Raw genomic sequence first — 20078 nt, 5'->3', positions numbered from 1 at the left:
ATTCTTTGAGTGGGAAGGAAGAAGAGTACACTGAAAATATCTTGTTTTTCTGAAAGAAGTTTGCCATTTTGTAAAAGAAAAATATAAAATAATAAGCTTGAACTTTTTTATTGCGAAATAGAACATTTCAGACAAAATATTTAATTAATTTTAGATACAGTCCATGTGCTGGATCTGCTCTGCTGAGAAGCTGCTTTGTTAAAGTGCATTTCCCATGGTCATTATCAACTGTATCCCTGAGGAAAAAACACTGTTCAAACTGAATTCCAGAAGCCACCATTGCAGTGACACAACCCATCCCATAAGCAGAACAGAGACATAAAACATTCAAGCAACAACTCTTCAAAGTCAAGAGTTTCAAATCTACATTTTTCAACTTAAGATATTTGAATTTCAATTTTCTTAAAAAAGGATTTTTTTGGCACACGGGTGATTGGGTTTTATTTTGAAATGGAATTTTAAGGCAAATACTTCTTATAAAAGAATGTATTGAAATGGAGAAATGTCATTTCTGATCCAAAGATAGTTTTGTTAGAAATTTTGAAGCAGCCCCCATGAAAACTTCCCTTGATTTTATTACAGAATAGGAATGGAAAAATGTTGTTGATCTGAAAGCTCAAGATTATCAGCTGTACATAAAATGTGTTTTAAAGCATAGATATTGTATTAACCATTATTATTATTCACCAGTTTTTCTGAAATAATAAATATCTTGCATTTCCAGTCCTTGATCTTGCTGTAACATAACATTTCTGTCTGACAGTTTTGCTGATTTCCTTGGGACCCAAAATGTGGATTTTTCTTCCACAGTCCCATCAAACTCATTGTCTTGGAAATTAGGGCAGTCTACTGATGTCATTTTTGTCCATTATTTTGCTGTGATATCACGTGCTGCATTATAAAGGTTGCAATTTTATTTCATTGCATGAGGAAAAAAAAAAAAAAAAGAAAGAAAATAACTTATAAGTTAAACTGAGAGAACTGGTTTTAACTTTTTTTCCATTGCATGAAGGCATCCAAACATGTAAAAAAGCAACTTCTTGGAGAAGTACATCCTACACGAGTGTCACATTCCTGATTTTCTTTGGGCTGATCAGATAATCAGGACGCCTTTGAGGTCGCACCTAGGGGAGAGCAAAACCAGTGAGAGAACTAAAAGAGATCCCAGAAAAGCAGTCCCACAGTGGGTCTCAGGAGGTTACCTGCCCACCCCTCACCCCAGAGCACGACAGCAAAACGAAACCTATCACCAGCAGCCCACTCAAAATCCAAACACAAAGGAAAGCACGAGAAGCAGAACGAAACAAAAGCTTCACATGCAACACTTCTGGGAATTCACGAGCTGGTTTTACGCTGCCTGAGAACTTCTTGTGGCCTCTGCAGTCTGTGTGTGCTCTTAAGCAAAAGGTGATCACAGCATCACAGAATAACGAGGGTGGAAGAGGCCTCTAATCATCGAGTCCAACCTGTGCCCTAACACCTCAACTCAGAGTCCAGACTACAGCACCAAGTGCAATGTCCAGCCTGTTTTTAAACACATCCAGAGATGGTGATTCCACCACCTCCCTGGGAAGAGCATTCCAGTACTTTGTTATTCTTTTGGTGAAATTTTTTTTCCTAATATCCAACCTATACCTTCCCTGAAGTAGCTGAGGCTGTGTCCTCTGTTGGGTGTTTCTCCTCTGGTTCTCTTAAAGGAACCTGTTAAGCTGTAAAAAAAATCTGAATATTTGCTTTCCAAATCCATTAGAAATCACAGCACAGCAGCGTTTCATGTGGCTGGAAGATTGCTCTCAGCATCTCGGTGTTTATCCAAGCCAGGGTTTTTTTACACTTCCCAAGACTGCCAGGATTCCACTACCACTGGCTGCAGCCTGTTCTCACACTGCCCCCGGTGGGATCAGAGCAGGGCAAAAGCTCAGCAGCCTTGGAAAGCTCCTCCTCATCTGAAACAAGTGCAGGTGCATCTCCAGTCCTAATTACTCCTGTGCTTTTACAAAACATCACTGCAGAGGAAAAGACAAGGAAAAATTCGCTCTCAAATGCATCTGAGTAACAAAAACCTGGGGATTTTTAAATGTAGTATCAACGCCTCCTCCTTGTAAATCCTCACCTGGTCTCAACTCCTTGGAAATTAATGGAAATTTCACTGTTTTTCTCAGTGAAATGTTTCATCAAGGCAAATTTGTTTCTCTAACTATTGACCAATTTTCCTGAGGCTTGTTCTGGAGCATTAATCATGTACAGTCTGTATTGCTCTGGTATTCTTCCAGTATTAAACATCTTCAATAATGCATTTGGTACATATACATTATTGAATAACAGATGGAGGCAAATGTTAGATAACAAATGTGGACAACATGGCTCTGGTATTTAATGAGCCCCAGCACTGCTGTGGGATAAATTTAACTATCCTAGAAGCATTCACGAGACAGCTGCCTTCTGTTTTAAACACAACTCTCTTTCTCCACCCTCCCATCCCTTCTTGTTGCTAGAACATGCTGCTGTTTTCTAAATTTACCCTTCTTTACTGTTTATTTTTGCAGAGAGGAGAGGTACTTTGGGAAGTGACAGCATTGCCTGCCTCTGTTCAAGGACCTTTTCCAAGATCCCTCTGCTGCATTTTGATTTCTTGCCCAAAGACCTCAGTGGTGTTAAGCAGAGGAGCTCTCTATTACCTCTCCCACCAAAATAACAAATTTTCAAATAGAATGGGGGGAAAAAAATCTGAAAAAATGACAAAGGCAAGTTTTATATTTGTGGAAGGGAAATATTCCCACATATTGTGGTCTGTGAGAATAAAGGATACAGAACCAGTAGCATAGTGAGTAACCAGAAGGTTTCAGAGGGGGCCCAAGAACACCCTGTCTCTGAAATTCCCTGAAACAGGTCATGTTTTATATCCCATGTTTAGCAAAATACTGAAGTGAGAATATTTCCCAAAACTTGCTGCAGAAAAATATTCTATTGCATCAGATTTGCTAAAGGAAAAAAGATATAAATCAGAAAATTCAGCCAGCAGTGTTGTGGAAAGAGACAGTTTTGGGGCAATTTGGGGGCAATGCTACAGGAGATTTAGGGGGGATTCTGTCCCTGTGCCCCCACAGGTGAGAGCCCACCTGAGAGCTGCCCCAGCCCTGTCCCAGCACAGGGAGGTAGATGACCCTGAACAGCAGGGAGCCAGAGAACAAGCAGCACCTGGATCCAGGCAGCCCTGTGAGAGCACTGGGGAAAGGATAACCCCACCAGGACTATTTTTCTTTAAAAATCCCATCTTCAGGAATGAGGCATCCAGCCCTGTCTGTCATGGCACTTCTCACCACCAAAGCAGGGCCTGAGCAGAGTTTGCTCCCAGGGTGGGGCTGACAAGGGTTCACCCTTGCCCTGCTGCATCTCTCAGAGTTATTTGCTTTAGAGTTACTACTACTTGATGCTTATTGTGCTCCGGTATCAATTAATGAATAATTTCATGAATTTCAATCAGCTCATGCTGTGTGCTGGCCCATTTTCTGGGAAGCTTTCTCTGAAGCAGCAAAGCCTTCCTGAGGTTGCACTTCACTGAAACAGAGGCTGCTGGCTGCTGGTCAGCAACCTAAAACTCATTTTCTGAATGCAATGGAAGATCTCATACAACACATTACAAATAATAATGCAGAGGAGCAGGACCACAACAAGCACTTCCTATTTATACCCTGATCTGCTGGAGCTGCTGCAGCCCCTGCTTGGTTTTGATTTCAAAGTTCTTTCCTCTTTGGATTATTTCAGTGCTTTACTAGTCCTGCCAGTCCTAGTCTGAGGAAAAAGGGCTTCATAACTCATTATACTCTACAGATTGAAAGGAAAAAACCCATCTCCAGTGGCTTGCTGCACAGCACAACATCATAGGAGTGAGTTTCTGAGGTGGTCCCCCCCATCAGGAAGGATGTGCTAACATCAGCATTTCTTTTACATAGTTTTAAATCTCTTTGTACTGTCAGCTTGGCATCCAGTTAACCATGGATATCTGACAGTCACATGCTTCAAAGCCTGCCTGTTGATTTATCATCTGCCTTGGGTGCCTTTTCACAGGGATTACTGTAAAGGGATTATAACACTGGGAAAAGCTTCACATAGTTTGTTGGTTTGCTTGGGCAAACAGATGCAGCACAGATCTTTTCATCTCTTCCAGCTCTTCAGCCAGACAAAAAGGGAGCTAGCAAGACATGGATGAATCAGAAGGTAAACTGAGCGTGTATCAGCTGCTTTCAGGGGTGAATCCTTCCATGGTGTTTTGAATACTGATCTTCAGTCAATGAAAGAAGGATTTCTGCCCTTACAAGCACGTTTCAGTCAGTTCTGCAGCCTGTGTGATATGATGTGAATGATGAGCACACGTCTGGCCCTGTGGAACAGGACTGATCTCAGCACTGAGGTGAAGGATGGCAGCTCCTCAGACACCGATGCTGTGGAAGTGTGTGACAAACTGCAGGCTTGCCATTAGCCAGCCAAAAAATATTCAAGTCCAACTGCACAAGAACAAAGTGCTGACATTAATGTGGTAGGAGTGCTCCCAAATGTGTCTGCATGCATCACACACTGGGCTAACAAAACAGAACAAACAATCAGGGGGACAAAGCCACAGCTTTCTGGTTCTGAAGGTTATTTCTCCCCCTGCCCTTAGTTTTCAATTTTGATTCCAAATTCACTTCTTTTACATGAAAACACCCACTCCTATAAATTGTGGATACCCACAAAATAAACCAGATACACTATTACTTCAAGTAACAAACCAGTGCCATCCTGTCAACTTTTTGAACACTCAGCACATTTCCCTGCACACCAATATAGCCTGGAAAGTCCCCCTTGTTTCTTCATGGGTTGATCCCACCCATATGCCTTAACTCCTCCCCTTCTCCCACAGACATTTGGGAAAAAAAATCTGTAAACTGCAGCTGCCATTTCTTTATCTGTATCATCAATATTTATTGCTCTCTTAATCAAGATATGCTAACCAATGAATATCATAACATGACATATCTGCAGCCCATTTCATCAGCAGGGGCAAAATTGTTTGCTTTCATCGATTTATTTTTCGATTTATTGACCTTTTAATTCAATTTTGATAGCTTAATTTTTCTTTCCAACAACCCTCAGAGTCGGAGCAGTTCTATATGGGGCAATAAATGGAGCTGCAATTCATCATTCATTTCCTTCTCAGTATAAAACCACAAGCACAGCTAAATAATATTTCCAGTTTATAGAGTGTCATTTGGAGTAGTTAAGAAGAAAAACAGATCCTTCCCCATTAAGGGAGCCATGACTCACTCTGGACTGGGAAGGAGGAGTGAGGCTGTGGAAGCTTCCTGGGGCTGTGCTGAAGTCACAGCAGGGATGAGTCTGGCCCATTGGAAATGAGAATTCACTCCCTCATGGAAAGGGGCTCCTGATTTATCACAGACACCTTTATGGCATATTAAATGAGCTCATTATGAAGCTCTTCTAGGAGACTGCCCAATCCTGGAAGTTGCTCAGAGCTCCTTCTGTGGGAACTTGGAAAACAGAGTTCCTTGGAAGTGGCACTGCCCCAAAATCTGCAAAATCCCAGGCAGGGGATCCCCCTCACTGCTCTTGGGTTTTGGAAGGAGCACTGTGGGTCAGGGACTGAGTGGGATGCTGCTCCCTAAAACTGATTTTTCTGGCAGCTCAGCCCTGATGCTGGGAACAAGGATCACACTCGCCCATCCCCGACAGGAACTACATTTGCAATTAAACAGAAGCCTGCACCTCTGCTCTCAGTTTGACCTTTTCTCAGTTAATATCATCACAGTGAAGACCTTCCAGCACCTCTGACTGATGCTTCTGGCTTCCTCTTCCAGTGGCTGGTCATTTTTCCCTCAGCTCAATAATTTGCTTCGTTACTCATCATTTTTTAAACGTCTCACACACCTTTGATTTTCCTCCCTTGTTCTTTGCCAAACCTTTTGTTCAGGTTGTGAATTGATCAGTGCAATTACTGGGCAGCATTTATCTTCTGTGGACGCTTTGCATTAGTTTCTGATTCAAAGAGTCTGAATGGCCAAAAGCTGAGCTCAATGTTTTTCTGTTGTCACCCTTTACGACACACACCAGGGATTTCAGGTTTGTACTCAGCTGGGTCTATGGGTAACAAATCCTGAGGAAGCAAAACCCGTGATATGAAGTCTCCTTCAATCTCCCAAATAATTTAAAATTGTAACTTTTTTACATATGGAACAAAAGGGATCAAATTTGAAGCCCTTTCCCTGAGAGAAACGGGAATAGATAAGGTTTTACATCTTCAGTCTGCAATTTTTTCCATCAGTAGATGGAATTCCTGCTGCTCAGGGAGGCTTTGGATTTCCCTTCCTTCTTCTTGACCTCTAAAGAAGCACTGCAAGGACTTTTGCTCATTTTTCCTGATTACCCAGGGAGAGAGAAGTAATTTATTGGAGTCCACCCCTCCCTGACCTCCTTCACTATGGAAAAAATTCTCAGGATAACTTTTCTTCCTCCTGTTGTTTTTTGGCTTTTTTAACCCTCTATTTCTCACTAAAAGGTCCCGGAGAACAAAGATGAAAAGTCTTTGGGAATGTTTCCAGTGCTCAGGCAGGGAAAGCCAACTGAGAATCACAACTTTCTGTGCTTGGAAGGTGGCAGGAAGGCAGGTGGTTTCTGAACAAATTGTCTGATTCAGCACTAGCCAGCAAACAGCTAAATGAGTGAACATCTGATTTCACCTACTTGACAGGAAATATAATGAAAGAGCACTACAATGGCTGTTAGGCAATATCTTGGCATCAGTGGTTGAACTTTATTGGAATATATCCAGGAACACCCTTTGTGAGAAAATCTGTATTATGCAGTTAACAGGGAAAGTTGTGAATGCAAAAGGAAAACACTTTTTCTCTGGGAAATGTTTTACTCTGTTTTCATTTATTGTGGTAAAATTAAATCAGTGACTGCAAATCCACAACTTAGGGTAAAACTTTAGCAGCCTTTTATCAGCTCCTGCATACACAAATGGGGCCACTACAATATATTGAGAAGCCCTGCTCAAACTGAAAAATAGTTTGTCTTCACAAAGCCATTTTTACATTGCTAAATATTCCTCTAACACATGGAAAATGGTTATAAATAATTTTCACTTCTTGATTCTCTCTTGGTGTTTTTCAAGAATGTGTGTACAGCTATTGATCAGGTAGAAGCCACTGTGACAGAGTTTTTATATTGTCCAGGGACAACTGGTTTGAAAATCATAAATATTTCAATTTTATGCTGTGTTCCTGTGATGGATTCAAAGTTTCCCTGGCCACTTGATCTCCTAGGCCACCTAACCCAGGATTTCATGTGGAGGCTGCAGCTTTCATGTCTCAGTTTGAATCAGGACAGTGAACCCAGATTCCTGATGGTCCCCACTCACAACATTCTTGTTCTCACAGTGGATGGAGCTGGTTCTGAAGGTTATTTCATCCAAATTCAATGCCTTTCAGATGTCACTAAATACCTTAATGCCACCACAGCACCCAACCAGTGCCCATGAACCATCAATGAGCACCCAGGCTCCGGGAAATGCCCAGATGGATCCCAGAACCACCAAATCCCAGAATCATCACAGAGACCTTCAAATCATCCAGTCCCATCATCCACCATCACCACCACCATCATCCCCCCTAAACCATGTCCCCTGGTGCCACATCCAGATGCCTCTTGGAGTCAATGTCCTGCCCTGAAATGTGTCCAGGGTGCTCAGCAACATCTCCTGGCTGTCAGAGCAGACACCACGTGCCACATGCTTGGAAGCCCAGCTTATGTTCACTGTCCTGATTCAAACTGAGACATGAAAGCTGCAGCCTCCACATGAAATCCTGGGTTAGGTGGCCTAGGAGATCAAGTGGCCAGGGAAACTTTGAATCCATCACAGGAACACAGCATAAAATTGAAATATTTATGATTTTCAAACCAGTTGTCCCTGGACAATATAAAAACTCTGTCACAGTGGCTTCTACCTGATCAATAGCTGTACACACATTCTTGAAAAACACCAAGAGAGAATCAAGAAGTGAAAATTATTTATAACCATTTTCCATGTGTTAGAGGAATATTTAGCAATGTAAAAATGGCTTTGTGAAGACAAACTATTTTTCAGTTTGAGCAGGGCTCCTCAGTATATTGTGATGGCCTCATTTGTGTATGCAGGAGCTGATAAAAGCCCCATAGTGCTGTTCACAAGCATTCCAAACTCTGTCTGAAAGTGTTGCTTGGGGTTATAGATCTACACTGATGCCTCCACTGTTTTGTGCAGACTTTTCAGCTTTGCTTTAACAGTATTTTGTTTGACAAGTAATTCATGTCAACCATCATAACTACCAGGCACAAATGCATCAGTGTCATTGCTGTTATTTTGTACTGGTATTATGTGATCATTGTTTTAATTGTTGATTGAGTGCTTCCTAAATTTCATTGTGTGCCAAAAGAAGTTGACACACTCTGCTGTGATTTATGTGCAGTGTCATCCCCAAGACAGATTTCTGCATTGTTCATGTTGAAGCAGCTCTTCAGAAATAAATGAGTTATCACTGTGTTGAGGAGTGAACTCAGTACCACATCACCGCCACTTTCTCAAGGGAATACTGGCAAAAACCATCCCGGAGGTGCTAAGTGGATTTTATAAAAATATGGCATAAATTAAGATTCACATTGCTCTTGTGCTGGAAGCTGAGAGAGAGCTGCACCAGCCTTCAGAACGAGGCCACTGAGAATGGAACCAGTGGAGGAGCAAACACTGAGCTCTTCTTTTTTCATTTTATCCCCATGGAAAAGGGGCAAAGCTCTGGGGGCACTGGGTGTTGGGTTTGCCTTCCCTCCCAGCTCTTACTGCTGAGATAACAAAGGTTTCAAGGTCAATGTAAAGCTCCTGATGGAAGCAACTTCTAGAATATTGGAAAATATAGTCAAGAAATAATCCAGAGAAAATGCACATTCATTTACTCTCTCTGCACTGGATTTTGTCTGCAAAGGAACCTCAAACCTCACCTTCACAGTGCCTCCATCTTAGATCCACATCTCCTTCAAGTCTGAAGGAAAATGCAGTCAAGAATGCTGAGAGGACATTCCACTTACTCAGTTACAGCTGTAATTGACTTCTAATTGTCTACCTCCCCAAAATCTATGTTTGGCTCTAGCACAATACACACTCTGTGAAGAAGAAAAAAAAAAAGGCTGTGATATTCAAGAAATCAGCATTACCTTTGGTACAGAACTGATGTGCAAATTGTCATCAGGGCCAGCAAACTTGGAAAACACTGGGGGGAAAGAGGAAAGTCCTGCAACAAGAATATAAAAGATTAGTTACTCAGTGTGCACCATGGCAGGAACCACAATGGCTAATATTAATAATATTAATTATTAATTAATAATATTAATTATTAATATTGTGAGCAAAACTAAGGCTAATTTTTTTGGGCTAACATGGCCAGATTTTTGTACTGGGGGAGTTTGCAGGGTGATTTCTGTGAGGTGACACCAGAAGCTGGCCTCAGTGTCAGACAGAGGCAGTTCCAGGTGGGTCCTCTGCCTGAGCTGTGACATTGGTGGCACCTCTGCCATAACTTATTTAAGGAAAGGTAAAAAAACACCCAGCACAGCAGGACCTGGGAAAGAGGAGAGAGAAAGTGTGAAGGAAACAGTCCTGGAGACACCCAGGTTAGTGGAGAAGGGAGGTGACAAGCCAAGGTCAACCCAGAACACCAACAAATATGAAAAAAACCAGTTCAGATTCCATCTGTGGAATCCATTTTTCCAGATCCACTTAATTTTCCTTTTACTTTTTATAACTCCTGCATTTTATAACATTACAAACTCTCAAAATCTTTCCTCTGTACTTATTTCTTCACCACTTATTTGTCAGAGAGGGAAGGATGTGTGCCTGAGTTACAGACTCTGCACAATAGTTTTGTGCCATTAAGTGTTTGATTAAATGTTTTGAGAATAATGTGGTTATAAATGCAAGTGGCAGGTAACGATTTGGTGGAGATTTACATTTGCTTTTGAAGAGTCTTTGTGCTTAAGGACAAGAATTTATAATGCTAACTTAGTCATTATCAGTAAAATAATAGTTCACTAACTGCCTTTATTGTTTCCTTCTCTTTCTTTCCCTTTTTTTAATTTTTTTTTTTTTTTTGTATTTGTTGGCAGTGGTGGATTTTATTTTGTTTTCACAGACCAACTGCAAAATATTGCATAAATTGCTGCTTGTATGAAAATCCAGTCCTCCCACAGCGAGCCCCAGAAGAAAATTAGAAGAACAAAGGCATTTCAAAAAACAAACCCAGGACTAAATCTAAATTCAGTTGCAAAGAACTTGGGTGTTTCCACAATATTTTTGGAGGATCTTCCTCTAAAACATCAAAAATGTTCTGGAGAGGTCCAGGAAAAGCACAAGTCCTTCACTAAATATTGTGAAACCTCACAATTTTAACTGCCTGACCTGCTGTCCAAAAAGCCCATGTTGAGAAGCAATTTGACAACCTGTGATTCACCAGCCTAGACTCACCTGGGCCTTGCTCTGTGTTCCACAGTTCCTCTGGAATGTATCCCAGATTTTCACTGCCACTCCCCTGCCTGTTTTCCAAATCACCATCTTTTTTCTTCTCAGCTGAAACTTTTCTAGAAAACAAAAAGGTGTCATCAGAAGTTCTTTCTGGTGGGAGAACTCTTGGGTAGCAGACTAGAGGGAAAGAAGTAAATGTCTCACATCCCAAAAAAGAGATGTAAAACATTCCAAGCAATTATCATGGAAGTATTGCCCATGGAATTCTGTTTGGAACGTTTCCATCAGCTGCAATGTGAAAACCCATGAAAATAAGGCAACCTTCAAGAAGTGTGGACTCTGTGCCAGATCGTAGGTTTTCTAGAAAATTAATTTTGATCTCTGATTCTGAATTGAGGATATTTAGGTGCCCAATAATGGAACACCAGCCAGGTCACTTATGACACTGATCATTTTGGTGCCCAGCTGCAATACCAAAGCATGTCCTCTCACATCCCCACAGCCAGGGATTCATCAGTACACTCTGAAGTTAATCTTTCACTCTGAAAATTTACTTTACACCAGAGAGAAACTCCTTGGTTAAAGTTACAAACCTCTGAATTTGCAGAACGGTGCCCTCACAGCTGCACAGGGAGAGAATGGCACTTTTTCACCCAAAATTCTGATGCCAGAAGAGATACTACTATTGATCTGTTCCTACCATGGACCTGTCTGCAGGTCCACCTCTGCGTAGGTTTGAGATGTGGCAAACACAAATCCACCAAGGAAAACCAGGAATTTTTGGTGGGAAGGGATGTTGGTGACGTTTGTGGAACCTGCTGCATGTCCTTGTACAAAAGTTGTAGTGAGGGGTCGGGCTCTGCTCCAGGGAACAGGGACAGGAGCAGAGGGAACGGCCTCAGGCTGGGCCAGGGCAGGCTCAGCTGGGACAGCAGCAGGAATTTGCCCATGGAAAGGGTGCTCAGGCCTTGGCAGGGGCTGCCCAGGGAGCTTTGCAGTGCCCATCCCTGCAGGTGTCCTTTGGATGTGGCACTGAGTGCTCTGGGCTGGGGACAAGGTGGGGATCAGCCACAGCTGGGATTTGGTGGCCTTGCAGGTCTTTTCCAACCTCAATGATTCCATGATTCTGTAATTCTACTTCTTTTTTATTTAGTAGGAATCACTTTGCAGCCCCCAGAGCTTCAGAGGAGTGTTACTAATGCACACACAAGCCTGGTGAGTCAGCTCTCAGCTCTGGGGCTTTTTTAGGAGATAAACAGGTTGGACACCACTAAGAGCCCTGCCATGGTTGCTAGAAGACAAAAGCAATTGTTTAGGGCTACCACCCCCACATGTTACATGACACTGGGCTGTCTCTTTTATCTGAGCTTTAGATCCCAACAAACTCAGTGGAGTAGCCAAATAAAAAGCAGCTACAAAAAAAAATTAAAAAATTTTAAAAAAAAAAGAAAAGGTGTGTGGGAGGCACAGGAAGATAGCCAGCCAAGTTAAAAATAAAGGTGGGAAATAAACCAGTGTGTGTTTGGTCTCACTACTTCTTTGCTACCACAGCAATGCAGCTTCCAAATCTGGACAAGCATCATCCTTTTTACTGCAGGGAAGTTCCCCCCGAGATAAAAACACTGAGCCTAAAAAATCTGTGATTGTTAATAATTTCAGGGTCATTGCTTTTCAGACCTTGAAATCAACACTGAATCTCCAAGTCCAAACTGAGCCTCAGAGCCTGAACTCATCCCAGTTTTTTTAACTTTAAAGTATAAGCAAGGATTGTGAACACAGTGAGACAACTCATCTCTGAAGTTAATGGAGAAATAGTAACTTTGTAATACTGAGAGCTAAAAACATGCTTCTGCCATGAAGGTAGAATTGTTTCTGCCCAGACCAGATGCAAAAACACAGAGGGAAAGGAAAGTTTTGCCCTTTTCTGGACCTGTTCAGGTTGTCTGAAAGAAGCACTGCAGATCCCCAAGAGCAAGGCAGGGTCTGGGAAGGACACAGACCCTGCTGCTGGGCAGGTCCTTCTCTGCATGTTCAACTGGTTTTGCCTTTGTAGGGTTGATCCTTGTGGAAGTTTTTGGGATTCTGAACCAAGTCAGAATCCAAGCAATCCCTGCTGAGTTAGTCCTGCCCTATTTATATAGCTGCACTTGGCAAAATGATGAATTTAGCCCCATAAAGTAAGAAATCACACAGAAGTTTGCACGTATGGCATAGCATAATAAGCATCATTTCCCTGGGAGAAAACAGAGGGTATCTAATTTCCTTATTTTGTTTCCCATCAATAAAGTGCTTTACAAATGGAAATCTGTCAACAGACCTGCACAAACTTTCCCCACAAGAGGCTGCTAATGAAACTGGGAATTACTGGCATGCCAGGCAGCGGGGTGGAACGTTCTGCAAACTCATTAAGGGAAGGGGACTTAAAACCCCACAAGCGTAGGCAGGGAATGAATTCACAATGCTGTCTAAATATAAATAATAATATTAATAACCCCACTGCCACGGCTGTCACAGGTGCTGATAAAAAGGATCTTAATGCTGAGAGCCACCAGTTAATGATTTCTGAAGTTTTCCATCTCAGTGCAATAATGGAGCAACAGCTTTGTACTGAAACACGTCTGAAAATCACTGGATGAGGTGCTGATACTCATCCATGGGGCAATTTTATAAAATATTTTTAGAATTTTTTTATTCTATATAATTATATAATCATATAATATAATTATATATTATATTAATTTTTTATTATAGAATAGCTCGGGTTGGAAGAAACCTTAAAGGTCATCTTGTTCCAAGCAGCTTTATTAATTTTTTAATTAAAATTACATGGGGTAGCTTTATTAATTTTTATATCTTTTAATATCATTTATATTATATATTATATAATTATTATATATTATTATATATAAATTATATATGATTATATGTTCTATATTACATCTTCTATATTATATATAATTATACATTGTATAATATACATTATATCTATTACGTCTTATCATTATTAAAATATAATATTTAATTTCTTCTTCTTCTTAATATCTGCTCCGAGCCTGCCCTCTGAACCCTTTTTTACCCGTTTACCCGGTGGAATTCGCCTGCCGCGCTCCGGGCTCGCCGCTCCCGGCGCCAGCCGCGCTGCCGGGCTGGCAGTGACATCCTGTGGCGGCGGCGACAATCGCCCTCCGGGCTCGGGTGGCCGGCCACCCTCCCCTGCCTTCCCCGGGACAGCTGCGGGCACAGCCGGCTCCGAGGAATTCGCTTTGTCCTTGCACAGGGCTGGCTGGGTTTGTCCGCTCCGGCGCTTCGGGGTTGTCAGCGCGGTGGGATGGGAGCTCACAGCCTGCTGCCAGCCCTGGTGCTCGCCTTTCATCCCTAAGGCAGTCCCCTTCCCTGGATGCTGTCCCCATCCCTCTGCTGTCCCACAGGCTCACCCAGCCCGGCAGCACCGGCGGTTCTGGGATGATGGATGCCAGCACAAGGACACTGGCACGTCCCTCCTGCCACCCTGCAGCAGCCTCAGAGAGTCCAGCGAACACCACAAAAAGTTTTCCATATCTGACTTACCTTATTTCATTTTGATAAGTAGACCCTAAAAATGAAAAAAAATAATAAAAAAAAAAAAGTGTTTAAAGTGCAGGAAATTAAAATTTAAAACCTCTGTAAGTTCTCTAAGAGCTCCAGCTGCCACAGGAGCACCTCTCCACCCTGTTTGAAAAATTGGGCAGCCCTGTAGAGCACCTTACGTGGAAACTGGAATTAGGCACACAGCACTGAAAATACTCTTCAATAAAGAACACTTAAATGTCTTTAGAAGTGAATGTACTCCCAAAAAACATTACCCCCTGGCAGTTAGTGCGATGGGCTGACACTGATTGGAATAAATTCATGAGAGAAACATGACGGTGAAATTAAGGAGGATCTTAAACAGGTCATGGTTAAGAGCAGGATCTGCCTGCTCAGTCTTCTGCTTACAGGTCTTTGTGCAGCATCAGAGCTGACACAGGTAGAGTTATGTCTAATCAAAGCCACTTTTTGATGTTTAGACCAGCTGTGAAGGTTCACTCACCTCTCCTCTTCAGGCAGCAGCGCACAGCAACCACAATAATAACGACCAGGAGGACAATGCCAAGAAATGAAAGCACAACTGCAAGTACAACAACCCACGTGCTCCTGTTGTCTTCACTGTAATAATTTTCTGTTAAATTAAATGGAGAAACATTGGACTATCAGAGCCTCAAAGCATCCTTTTCAGCATGTTTACCTTTTCTGGGAGATGCTATTAAGTGTTTGGTGAATATTTAACGAGGAGGTTGTGTTTTCCAATTGACAGACTCTGTATTTATGGATGGCACCCAAGAATTTAAAATATTCCTGAATTCAAATCCTTTATTGCAGTTGTAGCTTCTCCCAGTGCTACTTCTCTTCTGAAAAAACACAGGGTTGCAACCTTCAAACTTTATTTTATAATTATGCTGGGCATCCCAGAGTCCTTTGGAGACATCTGGGGAAATGTTTTAAGATTCAGTTTAGGTCTCCATACTGCAGATATTGAGTGTCTTGCCTGGCTGCTCTGGTCAGCAGAGAGAAAATAGGTATCTTGGGTTACAATTAATGTGATTAAATGTGTATGTGTCCCTTTTAATAAGGTGAACTGCTTTGAAAAAAAAATGTCCATTTCTCCCCATAAACCACAGCAACAGCTGTAGGTGATTAGTACAGTTGGTGATCTCTAGCCTGGAAAAAAATATTTTCTAATCAATTCCATCTTGGGATTTCTCTCAGTGATTTCAACAAGTGTTTGATTTCGGGATGTTCTTGCATTAATTTGATTAAATGTATATGTGTCCCTTTTAAATAAGGTGAACTGCTTTGAAAAAAAAATGTCCATTTCTCCCCATAAACCACAGCAACAGCTGTAGGTGATTAGTACAGTTGGTGATCTCTAGCCTGGAAAAAAATATTTTCTAATCAATTCCATCTTGGGATTTCTCTCAGTGATTTCAACAAGTGTTTGATTTCGGGATGTTCTTGGTGGGACCCCTGTTCCCCACTTAAAGAGCACCAAAGAGCAAAACCAGTGAAGAACACACAGCTGCTGACCCATCTTCTCTACAGCATGCTCACATTTAACTGATTCCTTCATCTTTGCTGTAATCTACAGGGTTAAATGAGGGGATTTAAGGATAATTCAATGTCTTGCTGAAATCAGTTGCTATGACCAAACAAGGGTCCCACATGTGCAGAATTTTAAAAATATCTTGCATTTAGAATTATAGAATCATGGAATGATTTGGGCTGGAAGAGACCTCAAAGACCACTCAGTTCCACCCCCTGCCACGGGCAGGGACACCTTCCACCATCCCAGGTTGTTTCAAGCCCTGGCCTTGGACACTTCCAGTGCTGGGGAACATTTCTCAGGCAGCTGGATGTGCAAGGAAGACACCAGTTCTGCTTGTCACATCATCCTGCCCCTTGGTTTGACCAAATATTCCAGAAGCACCTCCAGTTTGGTTTCCCTTTGGAAAGCAGCCCCAAAACACTTTTGGCAGCTGTTTAGAAACAACCTTCCAACCCAAATTACAGGTGTGAGACACGTGCAGATTAGTTCTGTCCCATGGGTCTGTGATTGCCTTTTCCTCATTTGAGGTCCCAATTAACAACTCCATGGCCACACAGCCTCTGGAAGAGGCACCACAGGAATGAGGGTGACTGGGAGATGCTCAAGGTCAGGGCAATTCCCCTGATGTGGGAGCCAGGTTTAGCTGTGGCAGGGAATAAACTAAATCCTTTCCATCTACAAATTTTCCTAGGTGTGTGTTTGGGGTTCGGAGGTTTCAGACTGAAAAGAGACACTACCAAGACCTCCTACAAAGCTTGAACCTCTGCCAGGAACCTGCATTTTCCAAAGCTCAGGTCACTACCATTAAGCAATTTGTTCCAGTCTTCTCTAATCCTAATGCTCAACCAGCATGTTTGGAATTTCTTCTATTAGGAAAAAAAACCCAAGCACTCAGTGACCTGAAAATTAGCAGTAAATCCTGTAGGCTGCCATCAGTTGATGATAAACTTGTTCATAGTATTTTTATCTAGAGGTACTGCAACAGGTATCTACATTTTAGTACATTTTGTTCCACAGAGATGCCACGGGGATTTCAAGATGACTAAAATATGAATGACATCTATTTAGCTAGAGGGAAAAGCTTAACCCTAGTGAGAAGGGAGGAGCTAAACACACCTGCACCAGCCCATTCCTGCTGGCTGCCACACCAAGGGGTTTCACTCCCTGCCAGGGTCAGGTTATGTGCCAAAATATTTATGGAGCTGAAGGCAGAAGGACAGGGTACAACACAAACACTCCCAGAGCTTCAGTGTTTTTGTGTCTCTGCAGTTTAGGAGGAAGCAGGAAGAAACTGGAGCTGGGTGTGAATGAGGAGCTGTTAGGTGAACACACAAGCAGGGCTGCAAGGGAGGAGCACGAAGGGCTGAAGGAGTTAAATCCCTTTGAGTCTCTTAGGAAATCCAAACCAAGTTCCATGAAGTGTTTAATGTGGACAGAGCCACTTCCTCATTCCACAGGGCCATCCTCTGCTGCCATCCTGACCTCTGGCTCCTCCCTAAGTTGTCCAAACATTGACTTTGACAAAGTGTCTGCAGAAAAGAGGATTTTCCCAGGCAGGTGCTGGTGACCAGTGAGGAATGAGAGACTGGAAAAACCTGCATGTGGCTCCTTGGACACTTTGGAGTGTCACAGTCACATTTTCTGAAAAATCCCTTTGCCCAAGATTTTTCTCCTGGGAAGCTGAGAAGCCTCAGAGAAAAAAGGAAAATTGTGTCATCTCATTGTTTCTCCTGTGTTTTTCTCCTTTGGAATGTGGTTGGAGATTGTTTATCCAACAGGTGATTGTTTCATTGGGTTCTGCTGTGAATTATTTTGACTCATTGGCCAACCAGTGCCAAGCTGTGTCAGGACTCTGGAAAGAGTCACAAGTTTCATTATTATCTTTTTAGCCTTCTGTAAGTATCCTTTCTGAATTCTTTAGTATAATATAGTTTAGTATTCTTTAATATAATATAGTATCTTAAAATAATAAATCAGCCTTCTGAGAACATGGAGTCAGATTCATCATTCCTTCCTTTGTCTGGGGTCTTTGCAAATACAATATTGGAGCTTTCTGGTTGAGTTCTAAAGTAAAGGACATCCAGGCTCATGGGAGACTCTTTTTCCTCAATTTCTGCAGGTCAAATTTCTGCTTGGACCCAGCTAAGGAGCTCCACCATGGATCCCATTCCAAGTAACAGCTCTGTGAATGCATCTCCTGGGATAACTCTGTAGGAGTGCCTAAATTTCAGGCTCAGCCAAACACCCATGTAGGAAGAGTGAATGACATGAAAATGCATCACTTTGTATGGAAAGACTGACCCAGAGGTGCAGGAAGGTGGGACATTCCCTCACCAGGGGCTGGTGGCTGGAGAGGGCTCAGATTTTCAGTAGTTCTTGTATTGCTTAAGAGAACAAGGAGGAGTTTGATTGCTCCAGCTTTTAAGGGAAGGGGAAAATTGATATTTCAGTAGTTTTGGGAAAGATTTCTTACGTGCCTAAAGCTGGTTGTGCTCTTTCTCAACAGCCAGCTAAGGCTGAGCCTGTGTATGAAAACAGGGACAAGCTCTTAGGTTTTGAGTGTGATATATACATTATATACCTTCCTGTGTCATAAATGCCATGCTTTTATTTCATCCTAATCATTTAAAGACTTCAGATTCTCCTATCCTGTCAAATTTTGAGTGCCTGCTGCTGCTGCACAATGGTATTTCCAAAGAGAAATGAATGATGGTCCTATACAATCACTAATTATACACTAATAGTGCTTCATGACATCTGTTTTTCTCCTCTTCTGATTTATAGGGAGTAGCTATGGAAACATCACAAATGAGTGGGCAGGGGAATTTATTAATTTCCTCAGGATAGTGCTATTTTGCTTAGTCAGTAATTAAGATCAATGTGACTACAAAAGGCCATATTAGGGATGGCAAATGACCTTTTCCAACTGCATTACCAAGTAAGCACTTCTGAAAAAGGCCTGCTAATAATGATTCATACTGAAAACAAAGGGCACAGCTACTCAATCTTCTCAGCTGTTTATGTGTCAAAATGTCTGTACCAAACCCCTCATTGATACCCTGTAAGGATGTTTTGTGTGTGCCTTGTTCACCCATTGCAGAAGAAGAATCAGTTCATCAAGAGAAGCTGTCAGCATGATTACAACCTTAGCAAAAATATTTAGAGTTATCAAAGGCCTTGCTAACTGCTCTGGAGAGATTTGCATGACATCCCAGCTTGGATTAAAACAACTTTGAATTCCTTTAAGTAAAAGCCAGTAAAAGGCAACCTAATGCACTGCCCAAAAAAATATATGTTAGGACAGAATTTATTCTAGGTTGTGTGCAGAAACTGGAAGGGGTTTTTTTTTTTCCCAAATCAGGGGTAAAACTGGTATTGGATATTACAGAGAAAAATTTCACATGAGGGTTTGTCTTTGTAAGAAATTAAGTTAATATGGCAGGCATGCTCTGATCAAGGATATTTAAGATCTAAATTCCTTGGGTGTTTTCTTGGTCAAGGAGCAAAGACTGGTTTTCCTAGCAGCAAATCCACAGGAGTCAGAGGCAGATATTTGTCAGAGGCTTTGTCCTGCTCAGTCCTACCTTGGGCTTCATGGTTCATTAGACTGCTAGAAGTACATTTAACCCTACCTGTACATCATGCTGTGACTCCTGGCTCTGAATTCCACACCCCAGAGGATTTCATTGGCAAATAAACAACTTTTCAAAGCAAAACCAACCAGAACAAAACGCACAGCCCTGAGCACAGGCGGTACAGGATGGGAAAAGCACAACAAACAATCACTTACCCGAGGCAGAGTTGTCAAAAATAAGAGTTACAGTTGCATTCTGAGGGCTGGGGAGTGCTTCTATGTCAGCTAAACAAGTCAAAACCTCAGTGTCCCTCGGAGTCAGAGTTAAGGTGCTCAGGGCATTGTGGAGGCCATGAGATCCTGGACTTTGCTGGGTAACATAGCTTGACTTATCAACCAAAGAGTCATTTGTCATCCAGGCAATGTCTGGAGCTGGAGCCCATCCTAAGGCTTCGCAAACAATCTCAATTGTTTGGTTGTCTTTTACTGTTAAGGTGCTATTTTTGATGAGTAAAGATCCATTAACTGTGGGAGGGAAAAGATGTTTTTGTTCCTTCAGAACGTTTCGCTGCATTGCTTTCCTGCTGGTAGTTTTTAAATCTTATCTCGCTACCCAGAAATAGCTATGCCTTGAGATATGAAGTGGAAAACAATTATTAATACAGATATACCATATGCATGACGGAAACATGCAGATATTTCAACTACATGGGCCCATTACCCAATATGGTAAAGCACAAGTCACAACTTTCAGTACCTTTCTAATAAAAAGCAGGAAATTGCACTTTTTGGTCATCTTGACACATATCCAGCTGGAGGACAACACAGGGAAATAA

The 20078-nt window shown here is 42.0% G+C and overlaps 1 protein-coding gene across 1 annotated transcript; it reads right to left on the bottom strand.

Annotated features, from left to right (window-relative positions):
• Nucleotides 1–503: 503 nt before the first annotated feature.
• Nucleotides 504–19816, bottom strand: LOC121333420 (immunoglobulin superfamily member 5-like). Its single transcript, XM_041399712.1, has 6 exons — nt 19459–19816; nt 14616–14744; nt 14114–14138; nt 10550–10662; nt 9244–9320; nt 504–1124 (listed from the first exon to the last, which is right to left on the bottom strand). The coding sequence occupies exons 1-6, from the start codon at nt 19814–19816 to the stop codon at nt 1056–1058; spliced, it is 771 nt and encodes a 256-aa protein (XP_041255646.1). The 3' UTR covers nt 504–1055.
• Nucleotides 19817–20078: the final 262 nt, after the last annotated feature.

This window comes from Onychostruthus taczanowskii, unplaced genomic scaffold (genome assembly GCF_017590055.1).
Source record: "Onychostruthus taczanowskii isolate IOZ18803 unplaced genomic scaffold, ASM1759005v1 scaffold17, whole genome shotgun sequence".
Classification (NCBI taxonomy): Eukaryota; Metazoa; Chordata; class Aves; order Passeriformes; family Passeridae; genus Onychostruthus; species Onychostruthus taczanowskii.
This window is presented reverse-complemented; position numbering and strand designations above follow the sequence as displayed.